The 15,438-nt window shown below is 44.8% G+C and overlaps 2 protein-coding genes and 1 non-coding gene across 4 annotated transcripts in view; 1 reads left to right on the forward strand and 2 right to left on the reverse strand.

Annotated features, from left to right (window-relative positions):
* The window catches only part of LOC118373227 (ATP-binding cassette sub-family F member 2), a 10,958-nt gene extending 4,822 nt beyond the window's left edge, over window positions 1-6,136 (reverse strand). The window contains exons 1-7 of one of the 2 annotated variants that reach the window (XM_035759317.2): window positions 6,007-6,136; window positions 3,879-4,028; window positions 3,469-3,681; window positions 2,951-3,133; window positions 1,147-1,318; window positions 631-726; window positions 444-546 (exon numbers count right to left, since the gene is read on the reverse strand). In XM_035759317.2, coding sequence (XP_035615210.1) covers window positions 444-546; window positions 631-726; window positions 1,147-1,318; window positions 2,951-3,133; window positions 3,469-3,681; window positions 3,879-4,020 — 909 coding nt within the window. In that variant the 5' untranslated portion in view covers window positions 4,021-4,028; window positions 6,007-6,136. Of the gene's footprint in view, window positions 1-443; window positions 547-630; window positions 727-1,146; window positions 1,319-2,950; window positions 3,134-3,468; window positions 3,707-3,878; window positions 4,029-6,006 lie in introns of those variants that run through there. The other variant, XM_052505428.1, reaches the window with a different exon arrangement.
* Window positions 962-1,044, reverse strand: LOC118384101 (small nucleolar RNA SNORD100). The gene has a single exon (XR_004825803.1). It is a non-coding gene; the product is annotated as a small nucleolar RNA SNORD100 (small nucleolar RNA).
* A 169-nt stretch (window positions 6,137-6,305) lies between the features above and the next one.
* Window positions 6,306-15,137, forward strand: chpf2 (chondroitin polymerizing factor 2). The gene is made up of 5 exons (XM_035759307.2): window positions 6,306-7,224; window positions 8,067-8,312; window positions 9,609-10,173; window positions 10,376-10,558; window positions 12,440-15,137. The coding sequence occupies exons 1-5, from the start codon at window positions 7,175-7,177 to the stop codon at window positions 13,709-13,711; spliced, it is 2,316 nt and encodes a 771-aa protein (XP_035615200.1). The 5' UTR covers window positions 6,306-7,174; the 3' UTR covers window positions 13,712-15,137.
* The last annotated feature ends 301 nt before the right edge of the window (window positions 15,138-15,438 follow it).

Below are 15,438 nucleotides of genomic sequence, written 5' to 3' on the forward strand. Positions count from 1 at the left end.
AGCTGATTCAAATAATCAAAGCTTGATGAGTTGGTTATTTGAATCAGCAGTGTAGTGCTAGGGCAAAAAACTAAACGTGCAACCAGGGGAGGGGGGCACCACAGGACCGAGTTTGGAAAACCCTGCTCTACTGCACAATACATATTTGCCTTCTAAGGGGTGACTCAATAGCCTGATGGAACGAGCATGATCGCTGCATTCACCATTATTTTTCACTTCAATGTATGTGCATCTGTTGCCAGGTGTAATATGTTAAAGTATTTTAAAATTGTCAAATAAAATCTATCAATTAACTAAAACAATGGTGAAAGGAGCAAACCGGCTGGTTCCACCAGGCTAGTGACTGAATGCCCTTTGATAAACTGCTAAATAGTAGTGTGGCAAAAGTGAATTGATCGCGTCTGTTGACCAGGGGGTGAGTGAGCTCGCTGCTGTGTTCTTACCGTGAAGTACTTGAGCTTCTTCTGGTGCAGGTGGATGATGTTGGTGCAAACTCCGTTTAGGAAGTCTTGAGAGTGGGAGATGAGCACAAGGATTCGCCTGAACCTGACAAGGGATCGGGACATTCAGCACATCTCAAATGCACGTGACTACTAAACTGATTGACATTGACAGATGAAGCACACTCACGATGCGAGCTCCTCCTCCAGCCATACACAGGCATCTAGGTCCAGGTGGTTGGTGGGCTCGTCCAGCAGCAACATGAAGGGCTTGATGAACAGAGCTCTAGGAGAATGAAGAGGGATAAAAGCATTTATTCCAGACATGTTCTACTCATATTATTGCAATGTAACTGAAGGTAATCTGAGATCTGACTGGGTAAGAAAATTGATGACTAGGTCATGTCCAGGCATCTGCCATTAGTAATGAAACCTGTCTACTTCATTGCATAACAATCTGACACTACTTCCTAATACTTGCATTGGCTCAGGAAAAGGCTTTATATTTTTGGTGTGTTGGCTCTATCTCAGCAATAAATTGGGTAACGATGGCAGTATCCTCACAGCTTTCAGTAGAGGGAGCCAGAATATCATCACCGACAAAACCAACACTGTCAATTTGTTAAGGGATGTTGAGAAGGCGTAGAGACCAACTCAACTTGCAGTACAGTTCATTAATCGTAAAGCATCATGTTCGCTTTCCCACCTGGCCAGAGCCACACGCATCCTCCAGCCTCCGCTGAAGTCCTTGAGCTTCTTCTGCTGCATGGCGGCGCTGAAGCCTAGGCCGTGGAGGATCCTGGAGGCTCGCACCTCCGCCTTGTCTGCATCCAGCTCTTCCAGACGCTCATACAGCTCCATCAGCTTCTCACACTCAGCTACAGAGGGATGGTGGAGGCAAACATTTTCAGCTACATTGTTTATGAATAGATAACTAATTGTGCACCTGGTTGTTTCCGGGAGAATATACAACTAGGTGGTTTCGAACCATGCCCCAGTTACCTTTCATCATTAAAATGGAACTATCAGGTGGAGGTGCTTTGTAAAATACATTGCATTCGGAAAGTATTCAGACCCCTAGAGTTTTTCCACATTTTGTTACGTTACAGCCTTATTCTAAAATTTATTTTTTTCTTCTCTCAATCTACACACAATACCCCATAATGTCAAAGCAAAGAGATTTTTTAGAAATGTTATCATTTTATTTTAAACTAATCACATTTACATAAGTATTCAAACCCTTTACTCAATACTTTGTTGAAGCACCTTTGGCAGTGATTACAGCCTTGAGTCTTCTTGGGTATGATGCTACAAGCTTGGCACATCTGTATTTGGGGAGTTCCTCTCGTTCTTCTCTGCAGATCCTCTCAAGCTGTCAGGTTGGGGAGCGTCCCTGCACAGCTATTTTCAGGTCTCTCCAGAGATGTTAGATCGGGTTCATGTTCAGGCTCTGGCTGGGCCACTCAAGGACATTCAGAGACTTGTCCCGAAGCCACTCCTGCGTTGTCTTGGCTGTGTGCTTAGGGTTGTTGTCCTGTTGGAAGGTGAATCTTCATCAAGGATCTCTCTGTACTTTGCTCTGTTCATCTTTCCCTTGATACTGACTAGACTCCCAGTCCCTGCCCCTGAAAAACATCTCCACAGCAAGATGCTGCCACCACCATGCTTCACTGTAGGGATGGTGCCAGGTTTCCTCCAGACGTGTCGCTTGGCATGCAGGCCAAAGAGTTCGATCTTGGCTTCATCAGACCTTTTGGCAATCTCCAAGCGGTCTGTCATGTGCCTTTTACTGAGGAATGGCTTCAGTCTGGCCACTCTACCATGAAGGCCTGATTGGTGGAGTGCTGCAAAGATGGGAGAACCTTCCAGAAGGACAACCATCTCCACAGAGGAACTCTAGAGCTCTGTCAGAGTGACCATCGGGTTCTTGGTCACCTCCCTGACCAAGGCCCTTCTCCCTCGATTGCTCAGTTTGACCCGGCAGCCAACTCTAGGAAGAGTCTCTTAGTGGTTCCAAACTTCTTCCATTTAAGAATGATGGAGGCCACTGTGTTCTTGGGGACCTACAACGCTGCAGACATTTTTTGGTACACTTCCCCACATCTTTGTGCCTCGACACAAACCTGACTCGAAGCTCTACGGGCAATTTCTTCAACCTCATTGCTTGGTTTTTGCGCTGACATGCACTGTCAACTGTGAGACCTTATATAGACAGGTGTGTGCCTTTCCAAATCATGTCCAATCAATTAAATTTACCACAGAAGCTGGATACATCGGAGCTCAATTTCTAGTCTCATAGCAAAGTGTCCGAATACTTATGTAAAGAAGGTATCTGTTTTTTATTTTTAATAAAGTTGAAAACATTTCTAAAAACCTGTTTTTGCTTTGTATTATGGGGCATTGTGTGTAGATTGAGGGAAAAAATAAATATTTAATCCATTCTAGAATAAAGCTGTAACGTAACAAAATATGGGGGTCTGTAGATACAGTATAGTATGTGTGTCACTCACAGTCCTCGGCTGCCAGCCGCTCTGCCTCCTTCTCCAGCTGGATCCTCTCCTCGTCCACCTCCATCACACACTGCAGGGCCGTCTTGTCACTGGGGGCCATTTCCCTGGTCAGGTGGTAGATGTCTATGTGCTCGGGGATGGGGATCTCACGATGGCCGATGGCTGATAACAACATGGACTTTCCTGGCAGGGGGAAACGCCATACGTTAGCAGCGGGTTTCAAATACAATGTACACATCCACATTTAAGATCTACTTAAGCTGCAATGGTAACATGCAAATGGTGTTCAAATAATACTTAATGAAGAGAGAGAAATGTGTCAGGTCAGGCCAAAGAAAAGAACACAGTGGAAAAAACACTTTCACACAGATGATGGCCTAACTCTGTTGCCTCTAAATAAATAAAAATACTTTGAAAATCTATTTTTTTATGCCAGACCTTCTACAAATGAGAAATGTGTCAGTGAAAATCATTGAGGTTGTGGCCCCTATGCGACGATTTATGGTGGTACTACCTACCTGTGCCGTTCAGGCCGAGGAGGCCGTAACGCCGTCCCGAGTTGAGCTCTAGGCTGGTGTCGGTCAGCAGCTCCTGACCGTGGAAGGTGAGCGACAGGCTGGCTATGTGCACGTCGGTGCTGTTGGGGTGGGACGCCAGCACCCCTGTCACCGCCCGCGCATCCAGCTTCTTCAGCTCAAACTCATCCAGCTCCTTTGTCAGGCTAGCCACCCCTGTCAATCACAATAGTCTGGTTGACTATATTAAGCCCGAGTAGAGTGTTAGCGTGAGGGTTAAAGCTGTCAGACCCCTTGGTTAATGGAAGCCATTGGAATAGTGCTGAAAGATATATTCCAAAATATATATAATATATATATCCAAAACGGATTATATAATTGATAACTCTTCAGTGCATTTTCACTCCTCTCACCATTGCTGTCTGCTCCATTTTTCTGGCTCTCTGGCTGGTCGTTCTCCCCATTAAACTCATCCGTTTTCTTGGTACCCGCCTGGCGGGACTTCGCAGCTTCCTTCTTCTTCGCTGCCTTCTTCTTGGCAAGATCTGACGGCATTGCTCCGTCTGAACCCCGGACACCAACATCCAAAACAAGAAGAGAGCAACAGAAATGGACTGCCGAGTACTTTGCTGTGGACGTTAGTGAATGGCAAGAAACAGAGCAGCAATGTGTTGACGTGACGTTGAAATTAGAGTTCCTTTATCTAGATTTAGGAGGCATGCATTTAATACCCAGGGACGGCAGGTAGCTTAGTGGTTCGAGCATTGCGACAGTTACCGAAAGGTTGTTGGATCGAATCCTAGAGGTGACAAGGTAAATCATATTTAGTTCTGCCCCTGAACAAGGCCCACTGTTCCCCGGTAGGCCGTCATTATAAATATGAATTTGTTCTTAACTGACTTGCCTAGTTAAATAAAAACAACCGCTCCGTTTGAATTTTTTAAAACTCTGCGTCTTCTTCAGTCCGGCCAGAGTCCGTCGAATAAGTTACCAAACCACTGACGATGAAAACATGTGGTTTCCGTCGATGGGTTTATGGGATAGTTAGCAACTTGTAAACAAGTACCCATTCCTATAAGTACTATTTTAATATGTTCAAAATACAGATAGGCTGTTAAGACTGTTGCTTACCGTTTCAGTTCACTGACGTTCATTTTTTAGTATAATAAGGGGGTCGCTAGCAAACAGCCTAGTTCTAAGCGAGCTAGCTGCTCTGTAAGTTACATTGACTTGCTAGAATGTTATAGAAACAAGTTGAGGAAAAAGTAAACAAACATGTTTTATTATCTACTGAAGCAATCGTTTTTTCTGTCGAATGAAAAGGACATATTTTACGACCTCCCAAAATAAATGCGATCCATGACGAGACAACACTCCCTACATTTATGTAGTGCTGTTCTTGTCTATTGATATGTGTTATGTCAGGTTTCATGTTTTGTGTGGACCCCAGGAACAGTAGCTGCTAGTTTTGCAACAGCTAATGGTGATCCTAATAAAATACCTCCATCTTGTCTTGTGAAACGTTCCTTAAGCTCCCAGTAACGGAACGAGATAAAGGTCATGTTTAAAGTACTGATATCTCATAGAACAAAACGTATAAAATATCAAAAATGTGTGTTAACACCAGACCTTATTTTCGGAGTTTATCCCAAAACCCTATTCTTTCCCCCATGTATTATTCCCATAGGAATAATTGAGTGAACCAGCGGTAACTAATTTCTGGTTTTTAGAACTACATGCTGGTGAGCTCTATTACAGCAGCTCACATGTTGCAGTCGCTGACTAAACTCAACTCCGGGATTTACGATGGAGTTGACAAGTGACCAGTGTGGGCGTACTGGTGCTCCGATGTCACATAAAATTACGTTTTTATAAAAATAACTACTGATTTCAGCACCCAAAGAATAGCCCACAAGTAGTCGTGCCTTGTTACCACAGCCACAAAGTCAATTATGGCTAAACGCCTATTTATAAAATGTATCTTCTTGAATCTGATTCTAAACCACACTGCTAACCTTATATTAACAATACCAAAAGGCTAGTTTTCACGTTTTTCTACGATATAGACCATTTTGACTTTATGGCTGTGGTAACTAATGACAACCCGCAATTACACAGAACAATTGCGTTTTAAGTGACGTCGAGCTCCAGTCCGCCCACATTAGTCGTGGTACAACTCCATATCGTAAATCGTTGAGTTTAATCCGCTATGTCGCAGTTCACGTAAAAACGCACTGATGGTGGTGGCTAGGCATGGCCTAGCCGGTTGCACTAGCGCAGCAAGCTATAAGGTTGCTTATGACATGGTAGCTGGCGAATCTAACTAACTCATCGGGTACCATGAATATCAGACAAATGAAACTAAGTGAAATTGCAATCAATAGCTGACATATATAGCTAGCTCGCTACTGACTGAGTTGCGCAAACTAGCAGCAACGTGGCTAGCCTAACTCGCGTTGTTGCAACTCAACTGGCTCTTTTTCGCGCGAAATGTGCGAGTCACGACAATATATTTTATTCTTCAGTGTCTGACTTTCTTACCTTGATGACAGTCACACGAGTTTCGGCAGGCTAGCTGTCACTGAACTATTTGATACTATTCTGCTAGCGACACTAACGATGACGTAACTTTCTATATTATTGAACAAACCTTCAAAATAAAAGCCCGCATTTCAAAACATCGCAAGGTGACTTATTGAAAATAGACTTAATTTGGAAAAATGACGATTTTATTGTGTTTAATAGCAAATGCATAATCTATATATGGTGTTTCATGGGGAACTGAATAATACGGAGTGTTGATGGCCTTTTACTACACCCATTCTATAGGCCACTATGCAAATCACTGTATATGTACTAGGTTTGAATCACATACCCCGCCTTTCCTTCTAGCGGGGCTAGTGCTGACCCCGCCTCAATTGGGTAATTACTATGTAATTAGCTACAAACTAATGTAATTGCAGTAAAGCATTCTAAATTGTGATCCAAACATTTTGCACACCCTATCATTATAGCTGATAACAGATGTTCTGTGGCTAAAATGTATAATACTGACTGTCATCAAAGTTATCTCACAAAAGCTCACTGCTATTTTAAAATTGGACCTTTATTTAGCTAGGCAAGTCAGTTAAGAACAAATTCTTATTTAGAATGATTGCCTACCGGGGAGCAGCGGGATTAACTGCGTTGTTTTCAGGGGCAGAACAACATATCTTTACCGTGTCAGCTCAGGGACTCGAGCCAGCAACCTTTCAGTTACTGGCCCAATGCTCTAACCACTAGGCTACTTGCCGTCCGGTTGGTATGATTAGTTTCCCCCTAAAGTTTTTCTCACAACTGTTCTGGATGCATGCATTAACTTGAATGCAATAACATTTATACAATAGAATGAAGCATTCCAAATATTCTCTGGTCTGGTATTGATTGACGAAGTAAGTATAACTTGAAAGGCCCTTCATCTCATCACAGAGATCCCCTCTTCAGACGTCTGATGACGTGTCTGCCAGAATATTACGCTGGGGAAGCAGTGGAGTGGAGCGCACTGAATCACATCATCAGATGTATGCAGAATTAGAAGCAAGATTTGCAGATGAGACCAAAATGCATATTCCAGTGCACCGCACGCGTTCCACAAGGTTTCTCTCGGACCAGTAGTTGTTTTTATGAATTCATGAAGATTTGACAGAGATGCTTTTCGTGGAGGCGTTGAATGACTCACTTTGAGGAAGTTGCTGATGTTAAGGAAAAAAGGTCGACATGGTAAGCTACCTGGCTAATGTAGCTAGCCATCGTCTGACGAAAAGGCATAATGATGTGTTTCCGTGCATAACTCAGACATGGAATGTGATTGATCTCCGACAACTTACAGACAACATCGATAACTGCGACTGAATCAACAAAAATTGAGAGGAGAACATCCTTTGTTTTGGGGAGAGACGGAAGGAGGGAGGACCAACACCGTTAGCTGATACCGATGCATGAATGTTGTTTTGTCAGGATATCTAAAATATGAATTCAACGTTGTAAATCCCTGGTTTGTTTGGAACTAGCTAACTAACTACAATAGTTTCACTGTATGTGACTAATTAGGACATTATTAGCCAGTCAGTTAGCTAGCTAATTAAGAAAGTAATAGCAAGCCCATTGCAATTTGTTATTGGTTAGCCAGCTAGCTAACTAACTAGCTAGGTCGTTTATTATGGGATAGTAGCCCATTGTTAGTACAGTAGGTATTGACTGCTGAAGAGTGTCAGTCAATAAAACTGTCTGTCCACTGTCCAGTTATTCTCTAGTAATGGCCTTGTAGCTAATGACCTTATCTTCAAATGGCACTGATAAGGATGTAGTAAGCCATCTAATCCATGGTGCAATAGTCACCAATAAAAACAGCCAGGATTGTGCCAAAGAAGTATATCACACTTTACTGAATCTAACTTGAAAGTGGTTGGCACTTCACCAAGAGGGTCATTACATGGTTTTGGAACAGCATTCTGCAAATCATTATATAGAAAACCTCAGAGGAACGTCACATAACACTTTATTGACAACAGCCAAGTCCACCGCTTCGCTATGCGTCTCTCCTCCTTCCTGGCCGTGTTCAGGCCTGCTCTTCCCCTTATCCTGGGGCTCTCTTTAGGATGCAGCCTGAGCCTGCTGATGGTCTCCTGGACCCAGGGAGACACAGATGACTCGTGTGGAGATGAACTGGGCAATGGGGGTCTCTTCCTGGGCAGCAATAGGGGAGACCCCCCAGAGGACCAGAGAGGTGGTCCTGGGAATGAGGACTTCCAGCCCCGCATCGTACCATACCACAAGGACCCCAACAAACCACACAAGAAGGTCCTCAGGTGAGCATTTTGGGATGGATGCACAGAGGAATACCACATCCTATCATACCATTAGATTTCAGAGACAGTTTGCAAATGGAAGGCACTGCTTCAATGTGTCTCAAAAATATATGCAGAGCTGTTGGATCTCTTTTATGACATGCTCTTTTATAACTGTGTTCAGAAAATATGCACCCCAGTGCGAGGCATTTGGGTCGTATTTCCTGCTAACTAACACTTATGCAACTCACCCACATTGCCAAATTCTTAATTGATATGTAAATGAGGCAAATCATGACGCTCGCTACAGATGCATCACAATTTGTTCCAAAATGAAGGCCTTTGTAGGCCACTGTCTGATTCCCAGGGATTTTTGATGTTTGTTCACCCATTTAATAGGCTTAAGCTGTCCTCCCTTCATATGGGATCTAAACCACTCTAGGGTGGATACGCAGTAGAATATGTAGGCCCTACACTTTTAGGGAACAGAAAACACCATTTCTTAGGCTATACAAATGTAGGCTATATGAAATGGTCCCCCAAAGAAGAGAAATACACCTTCAATGCTATTAGACAGACCACTGCTGACCTTTCACCGCTTTATAAAGATTTGTTTAAAAAGCCCATACGGTTTAATAATCCTACTGTCTCGCGTCTCTCCGAATCGCCTCTTAAAGCTGATTATTGGCTGGGATTTACTGTAATTAACCAGTTAGCCTGGAGTGTCTGAAGAGCCCACCATTTTAATGATCTTAGAATGTTTTCAAAGTACAGTCATGGGACAGAATGACTCAGAATGATCAAATTTCATTGACGCGTCTTTTATGAAAGGCCTTACTGAAGAATTGTGATGCCTATTGTATATGACTATGATCTCCTTTGGTCGTAGCCTAAAACCCTTACTTCTTACAGATGGTGAGAGTTAAGTCTAGACTCTGAAATTCAACAAACAATGAACTCAATGACATTCTCTTCCAGTACCTAGCCATCTGGACAAGAATAGGCACTAAGTGCATTCACAACTTATATTTACCATGACATTTTTTGTTTTTATCCATTTTGACTTAAAACAGGTACATTTCTTGTAGAATTAATAGCATTGTAGTAACACCTATGTATGAGCATATTATTGTTACATAGTGCATTAGACAAGTAATTGCATAGTAATGGAGTTGAGCATTTAAAAAAATACTCAGTAAGATATGGCTGTTCCTTATTCCATCTATGTAATAAAATAAATCGCTCAGCTCCGCCCAGTATTGGGTGTTTGATTTGAAACAGTGAAAGTCCCTCTGAACGCCACTCTCTTCTGATCAGGACGCGCTACATCCACACTGAACTGGGAATCCGAGAACGCCTCCTGGTGGGTGTGCTGACCTCGCGGGCCACTCTTAACACGCTGGCCGTGGCGGTGAACCGCACCGTAGCCCACCATTTCCATCGCACCTTCTTCTTCACGGGCCTGCGCAGCCCCAAGGTCCCCCACGGCATGGCGGTGGTGGCCCACGGCGACGACCGGCCCGTGTGGCTGATGTACGAGACGGTGCGCCACTTGCACCAGCACTACGGCTTGGACTACGACTGGTTCTTCCTGGCCCAGGACGACACCTACATGCAGGCCGAGAGGCTAGCCGAGCTTGTGGGCCACCTCAGCGCCGGTCAGGACCTCTACATGGGCCGGGCTGAGGAGTTCATCGGTGGGGAGGAGAGGGCCAGGTACTGCCACGGGGGTTACGGCTACCTGCTCTCCCGGAGCTTGCTGGCCCGTCTGCAGCCCCACCTGGACACCTGCCGCAATGACATCCTGAGCGTGAGGCCTGACGAGTGGCTGGGCCGCTGCATCATCGACTACCTGGGTCTGAGCTGTGTAGAGGTGCACCAGGTAAACTCACAGCTGAGACATCGTTATAAAACATGTTTATAGAGTTTTTCAATAGAGTTTGCAATGATAAGCTGTCTATTTTATCAATGAATCCAATGCTGATATGTCATCATGATTTACAGTACTTTGACCACACCCATCAGTTGTCTCACCTGCGAGATGGCTAACATTTCTCTCCCCACTATTTGCATGTGACCTACAGGAGATGACGTATCGCTACTTTGAGCTGGGGAAGAATGCAGACCCAGAGCGAGAGGACAGAGCCCAGTTTAAGAATGCCTTCACTGTCCACCCTGTGTCAGAACCCAGCCTCATGTACCGCCTGCACAAACGCTTCAGCCAGATCGAACTGGACTGGACCTACCTACAGATACAGCAGCTGCAGGTTGGTGTTGTTTAATGGGATTAGATATGCTCTCTCTATGCTTCAGGCTATTTGGTGAGTTGTCACTGGTGTTGGTTTGACTGGTTTACTGGTCCAGCGTGCAAATGTAACATTTTTGTACATACCGCACCAATTTCCACAAATCTACACCTAGGCAGAAATTCCTATCTCAAATCAAATTGTATTTGTCACATTTGCCGAATACAACAGATGTAGGTAGACCTTACAGTGAAATGCTTACCTACAAGCCCCTAACCAACAACGCAGTTTGAAGAAAATACCAAAAGAAAGTAAGAGATAAAAAATAACAAATAATTAAAGAGCAGCAGTAAAATAACAATAGAAGGGCTATATACAGGGGGTACCGGTCGAGAGTCAATGTGTGGGGGTACCGGTCGAGAGTCAATGTGTGGGGGTACCGGTCGAGAGTCAATGTGTGGGGGTACCGGTCGAGAGTCAATGTGTGGGGGTACCGGTTTCGAGGTAAACATTTCGAGGTGAAATTTGTCATTTTGTAAACAATCTGTCAGTTTAAGTTTCACCTTTGTAATTGAATTCAATAAAAATGTATCTATTTAACTTTATTTATTCACTAAAACTTGATTTATCTATTCATTAAGCAAAGTCAGTTTTACAAGTATCAAGTCACACAAAGTCCTCCACAGAAAATAGCCTACAATATACAACAGACTTCACATGATTCCCTAATACCATATACGCCATACAGTACATAAATACAACATATTAGGATGACCTTCCTAATATTCAGTTGCACCCACCCCTAACCCCCTTTTTACCCTCAGAACAGCCTCAATTCATTGGGATAGGAACTCTACAAGGTGTCGAAAGCGTTCCACAGGGATGCTGGCCAATGTTGACTCCAATGCTTCCTACAGTTGTGTCAAATTGGCTGGATGTTCTTTGGGTGGTGGACCATTCTTGATACACGCGGGAATTGAGCGTGAAAAACCCAGCAGCCTTGCAATTCATGACACACTCAAACCTGTGCGCCTGGCACCTACCACGATAGCCCTTTCAAAGGCACTTAAATATTTTGTCCTGCCCATTCACCCATTGAATGGCACACATACACAATCCATGTCTCAATTGTCTCAAGGCTTCAAAATCCTTCTTTAACCTGTTTCCTCCCCTTTATCTACATGGACTGAAGTGGATTTAACAAGTGATATCAGTAAGGGATCATAGCTTTCACCTGCATTCACCTAGTCAGTCTGTCATACGGAGCTGTGAGGGGAACGGCACCTCAGTACCTCCAGGCTCTGATCAGGCCCTACACCCAAACAAGGGCACTGCGTTCATCCACCTCTGGCCTGCTCGCCTCCCTACCACTGAGGAAGTACAGTTCCCGCTCAGCCCAGTCAAAACTGTTCGCTGCTCTGGCCCCCCAATGGTGGAACAAACTCCCCCACGACGCCAGGACAGCGGAGTCAATCACCACCTTCTGGAGACACCTGAAACCCCACCTCTTTAAGGAATACCTAGGATAGGATAAAGTAATCCTTCTCACCCCCCCCCTCCCCTTAAAAGATTTAGATGCACTATTGTAAAGTGGCTGTTCCACTGGATGTCATAAGGTGAATGTACCAATTTGTAAGTCGCTCTGGATAAGAGCGTCTGCTAAATGACTTAAATGTAATGTAATGTCATGGAACATGTTTTGTACACTATTGTTTGTAATAACCTTATAATAAGCTTTGAGAAACGCTGACCAAGGTGTAAGTCATACCATTAAAGTTAAGCCTTAAAAGGACTACCTTTTACATTGTTCATGAATATCCTAATACTGAAGAAAAATATATTTTAATAGATGCTTATGATATGTTGTCTCATCATGGTTGTGTCTTCTTGTCTCTTGACCAGGTCCAGATCAACAACCTGAGTGAGCTGACACCAGAGGGGAAGGCTGGGGCCACCTGGCCCATCGGGGTCAACCCCCCTTTCAGGCCCAAAACGCGATTCGAGGTCATAAACTGGGAGTACTTCACAGAGGAACACATTTACTCGTGCCCTGACAGCTCCCCCAAGTGTGAGCTGCGTGGCGCAGACCGGGCCGACGTGAGCGCCGTGCTGGAGACGGCCGTGGAGCGCCTCAACGAGCGTTATCAGCCCCAGCTGCGCTTCAGGAAACGGCATCTGCTCAACGGCTACCGGCGCTTCGACCCCACTCGAGGCATGGAGTACGTGCTGGACCTGGCCCTGGAGGCTTTCACCCAGAAGGGTCACAACCAGGTCATTGCCAAGCGGGTCAGCCTGCTCCGCCCTCTCAGCACCATCGAGATCATCCCCATGCCCTACGTGACGGAGGCCACCCGGGTGCAGGTTATCCTGCCAGTCACGGCCAACGAGCAGGACTATGTGAGCAACTTCCTGGACATGTACGTGATGAACACTCTGGACACGCATGACAACGTCCTGCTCACCTTCCTGTTTGTCTACGACCCCTTCGACGCCCAACGGATCAGTCAGGCTGACGTGTTCGCCGGCATCAAGGCCATGATTGGCGAGGTGGAGAAGCGCTACGGTGACGTGAAGATCCCCTGGATCAGCGTGAAGACGGAGGTGCCGTCGCAAGTCAAGCTGATGGACATCATCTCCAAGAAGCACCCGGTGGATACGCTCTTCTTCCTGGCCTCGGTGTGGACCGAGGTCAACGCTGACTTCCTCAATCGCTGCCGCATGAACGCCATCAGCAACTGGCAGGTGTTCTTCCCCATCCACTTCCAGGAATTCAGCCCGGCTATCGTGTACCGCGACCAGCAGCCCTCAGCCGCCTCCTCCTTCACCGCCGAGGCGCTGCGTGATGGACGCTTCGACCGCCACGTCTTCGAAGAGGCCTGCTTCTACAACGCCGACTACATGGCGGCGCGCACCAAGATGGCCGCCGACATCCTAGACAACGATGAGCTGCTGGAGAGCATGGACGTGTACGAGATCTTTGTGCGCTACTCGGGCTTGCACGTGTTCCGGGCGGTGGAGCCAGCGCTAGTGCAGAAGTATGTGCGGCGGGCGTGCAACCCGCGCTTCAGTGAGGACATCTACCACCGCTGTGTGCTCAGTAACCTGGAGGGCCTGGCCTCGCGATCCCACCTGGCCATGGCCCTGTTTGAGCAGGAACAGGCCAACAGCACCTAGGTGGTCTAGTGGTGCTCTTCCACTGCAGCACTGGTGTCACGCTAGACTTTTCTGGACCAGGCCTCAGAAGACAACATCTATGGGCCTAACACTGGTGCAGTGCCTGACAGTGGAAATGCACCATACTGTAGGTCTACCATCTATTGACATTATGAACCTCAACCACACTGCCTCGACTTTTAGACAAGGCATGTTATGGGATGCTTAATCTTCAGACGGATCCCGAAGGACCAAGGAATAAGGACCCATGTGCAATCTCAGGCCTGCGAAGACTGAGGAGCAATGTTACAACCTGTATTCCTGCTAACTGTGTGTGCAGGCGAACAGAACTGTGCTTTCACACCAATGGTAGTCCAAGGAGAGGCTCTATTGGGAGGTGATGAATGAACAATGAACAGCATTGATGTCTATTTAGGGCTGGGCAGTATACTGTATTTTACTATGTACTTTTATTGATGCACGGACCAGTTTGTGTTTATACTTTATCTTCTATAACGGTATTTGTGATACGTCACTCTGGCTCGTGTAATGTCAGTTTTTATAGTTTACTCCGTTTGCTACTTGAGTTGTCTCTCTTCTCCTGCATGCCACTTCCCCATGTGCTTCCCTGCCCCCATCACTGTTGGCTGTCAATGCTGTGCCGTTCACTTTGTCTGCATGGTCAGATGTTACGATGTTAGTGATTTCCACTTTGCTTAATATAAATCCACAAAAGTTCTATAATTACATGATTTTTTGTATATTACAGTCTGCAAACTAGTCATTTGTCTTTTGATAGATGCTAAATAGTGTTTGGGCTAATTGCTAGTTTGCTGACTAGCAAGCTAGCTAAATGTACTCAGAGAAAACGTAGCTAGCTAATAAAACCTGATACCAGTACTGGTGTAGGCCTAGTTCAGCATGTTGTTTATGCAAAAGTATCTTCTAAATCAGAGATGGAGAAGCATGAATATGTTAGCTAGTGATAGCTAACTACATGACGTAAGAGAAAACATGTAATGTAACATTAGGGTCCACTGAGAAACACTGACCAACACTTTGGTTCCTACCATGTCACAATAATTCCTCCCTGGCCTTTTCATTCATTGTCATGTCAAACAACAATGTATTGAAAGTACTGTCCACCATATTCCAACTATAGAATTAGAATAATCATTCTATTTCCATGATTCCAACAGTTCACCAATTAATTAGGACTATATTTTTTGCCCATATCATGCAGCCCCACGTGGCAGTGTGTAAATGATAACAAATGAGTGCAGAAAATGCAGAAATATCATAAGATATTTGCCATTTTGCCCAGCCCTATGTCTGATGTTTCCAATGTTTTGTTTTGCCTTGAGAAAATCACTATGAGCTATATGTCTTCCTTCATGACTGTACTGATTTATGATGCTAATACTGGAATTAAAGATAATTAAGTGTCTTATGTGTCTTTCAATTTACACTTAGTTTGCTCAGTATGTCAAACCTGTAGAGTGTAGTTTGTTTCATTCCCTCAAAAATGTGGTCTGTTTTTAAAAAATTTCTACGGTTATTAAAGGCAGATGTCACATTCTGACTCGTTTCTTATGTTATTGTGGAATCCCAGACCTAGCAATTTCCTTTGCCATCTATCTTTTGTGCAGTTCAAGGTTTGTTTGAAACACAGCTTCATTACTGTGGGGTTTCAATTAGGAAGACAAAATAAAAACGGTTTGTCTTTGAGAACTGCAGCCTCAACAATG

The sequence above is a fragment of the Oncorhynchus keta genome, chromosome 4, assembly GCF_023373465.1.
Source record: "Oncorhynchus keta strain PuntledgeMale-10-30-2019 chromosome 4, Oket_V2, whole genome shotgun sequence".
Classification (NCBI taxonomy): domain Eukaryota; kingdom Metazoa; phylum Chordata; class Actinopteri; order Salmoniformes; family Salmonidae; genus Oncorhynchus; species Oncorhynchus keta.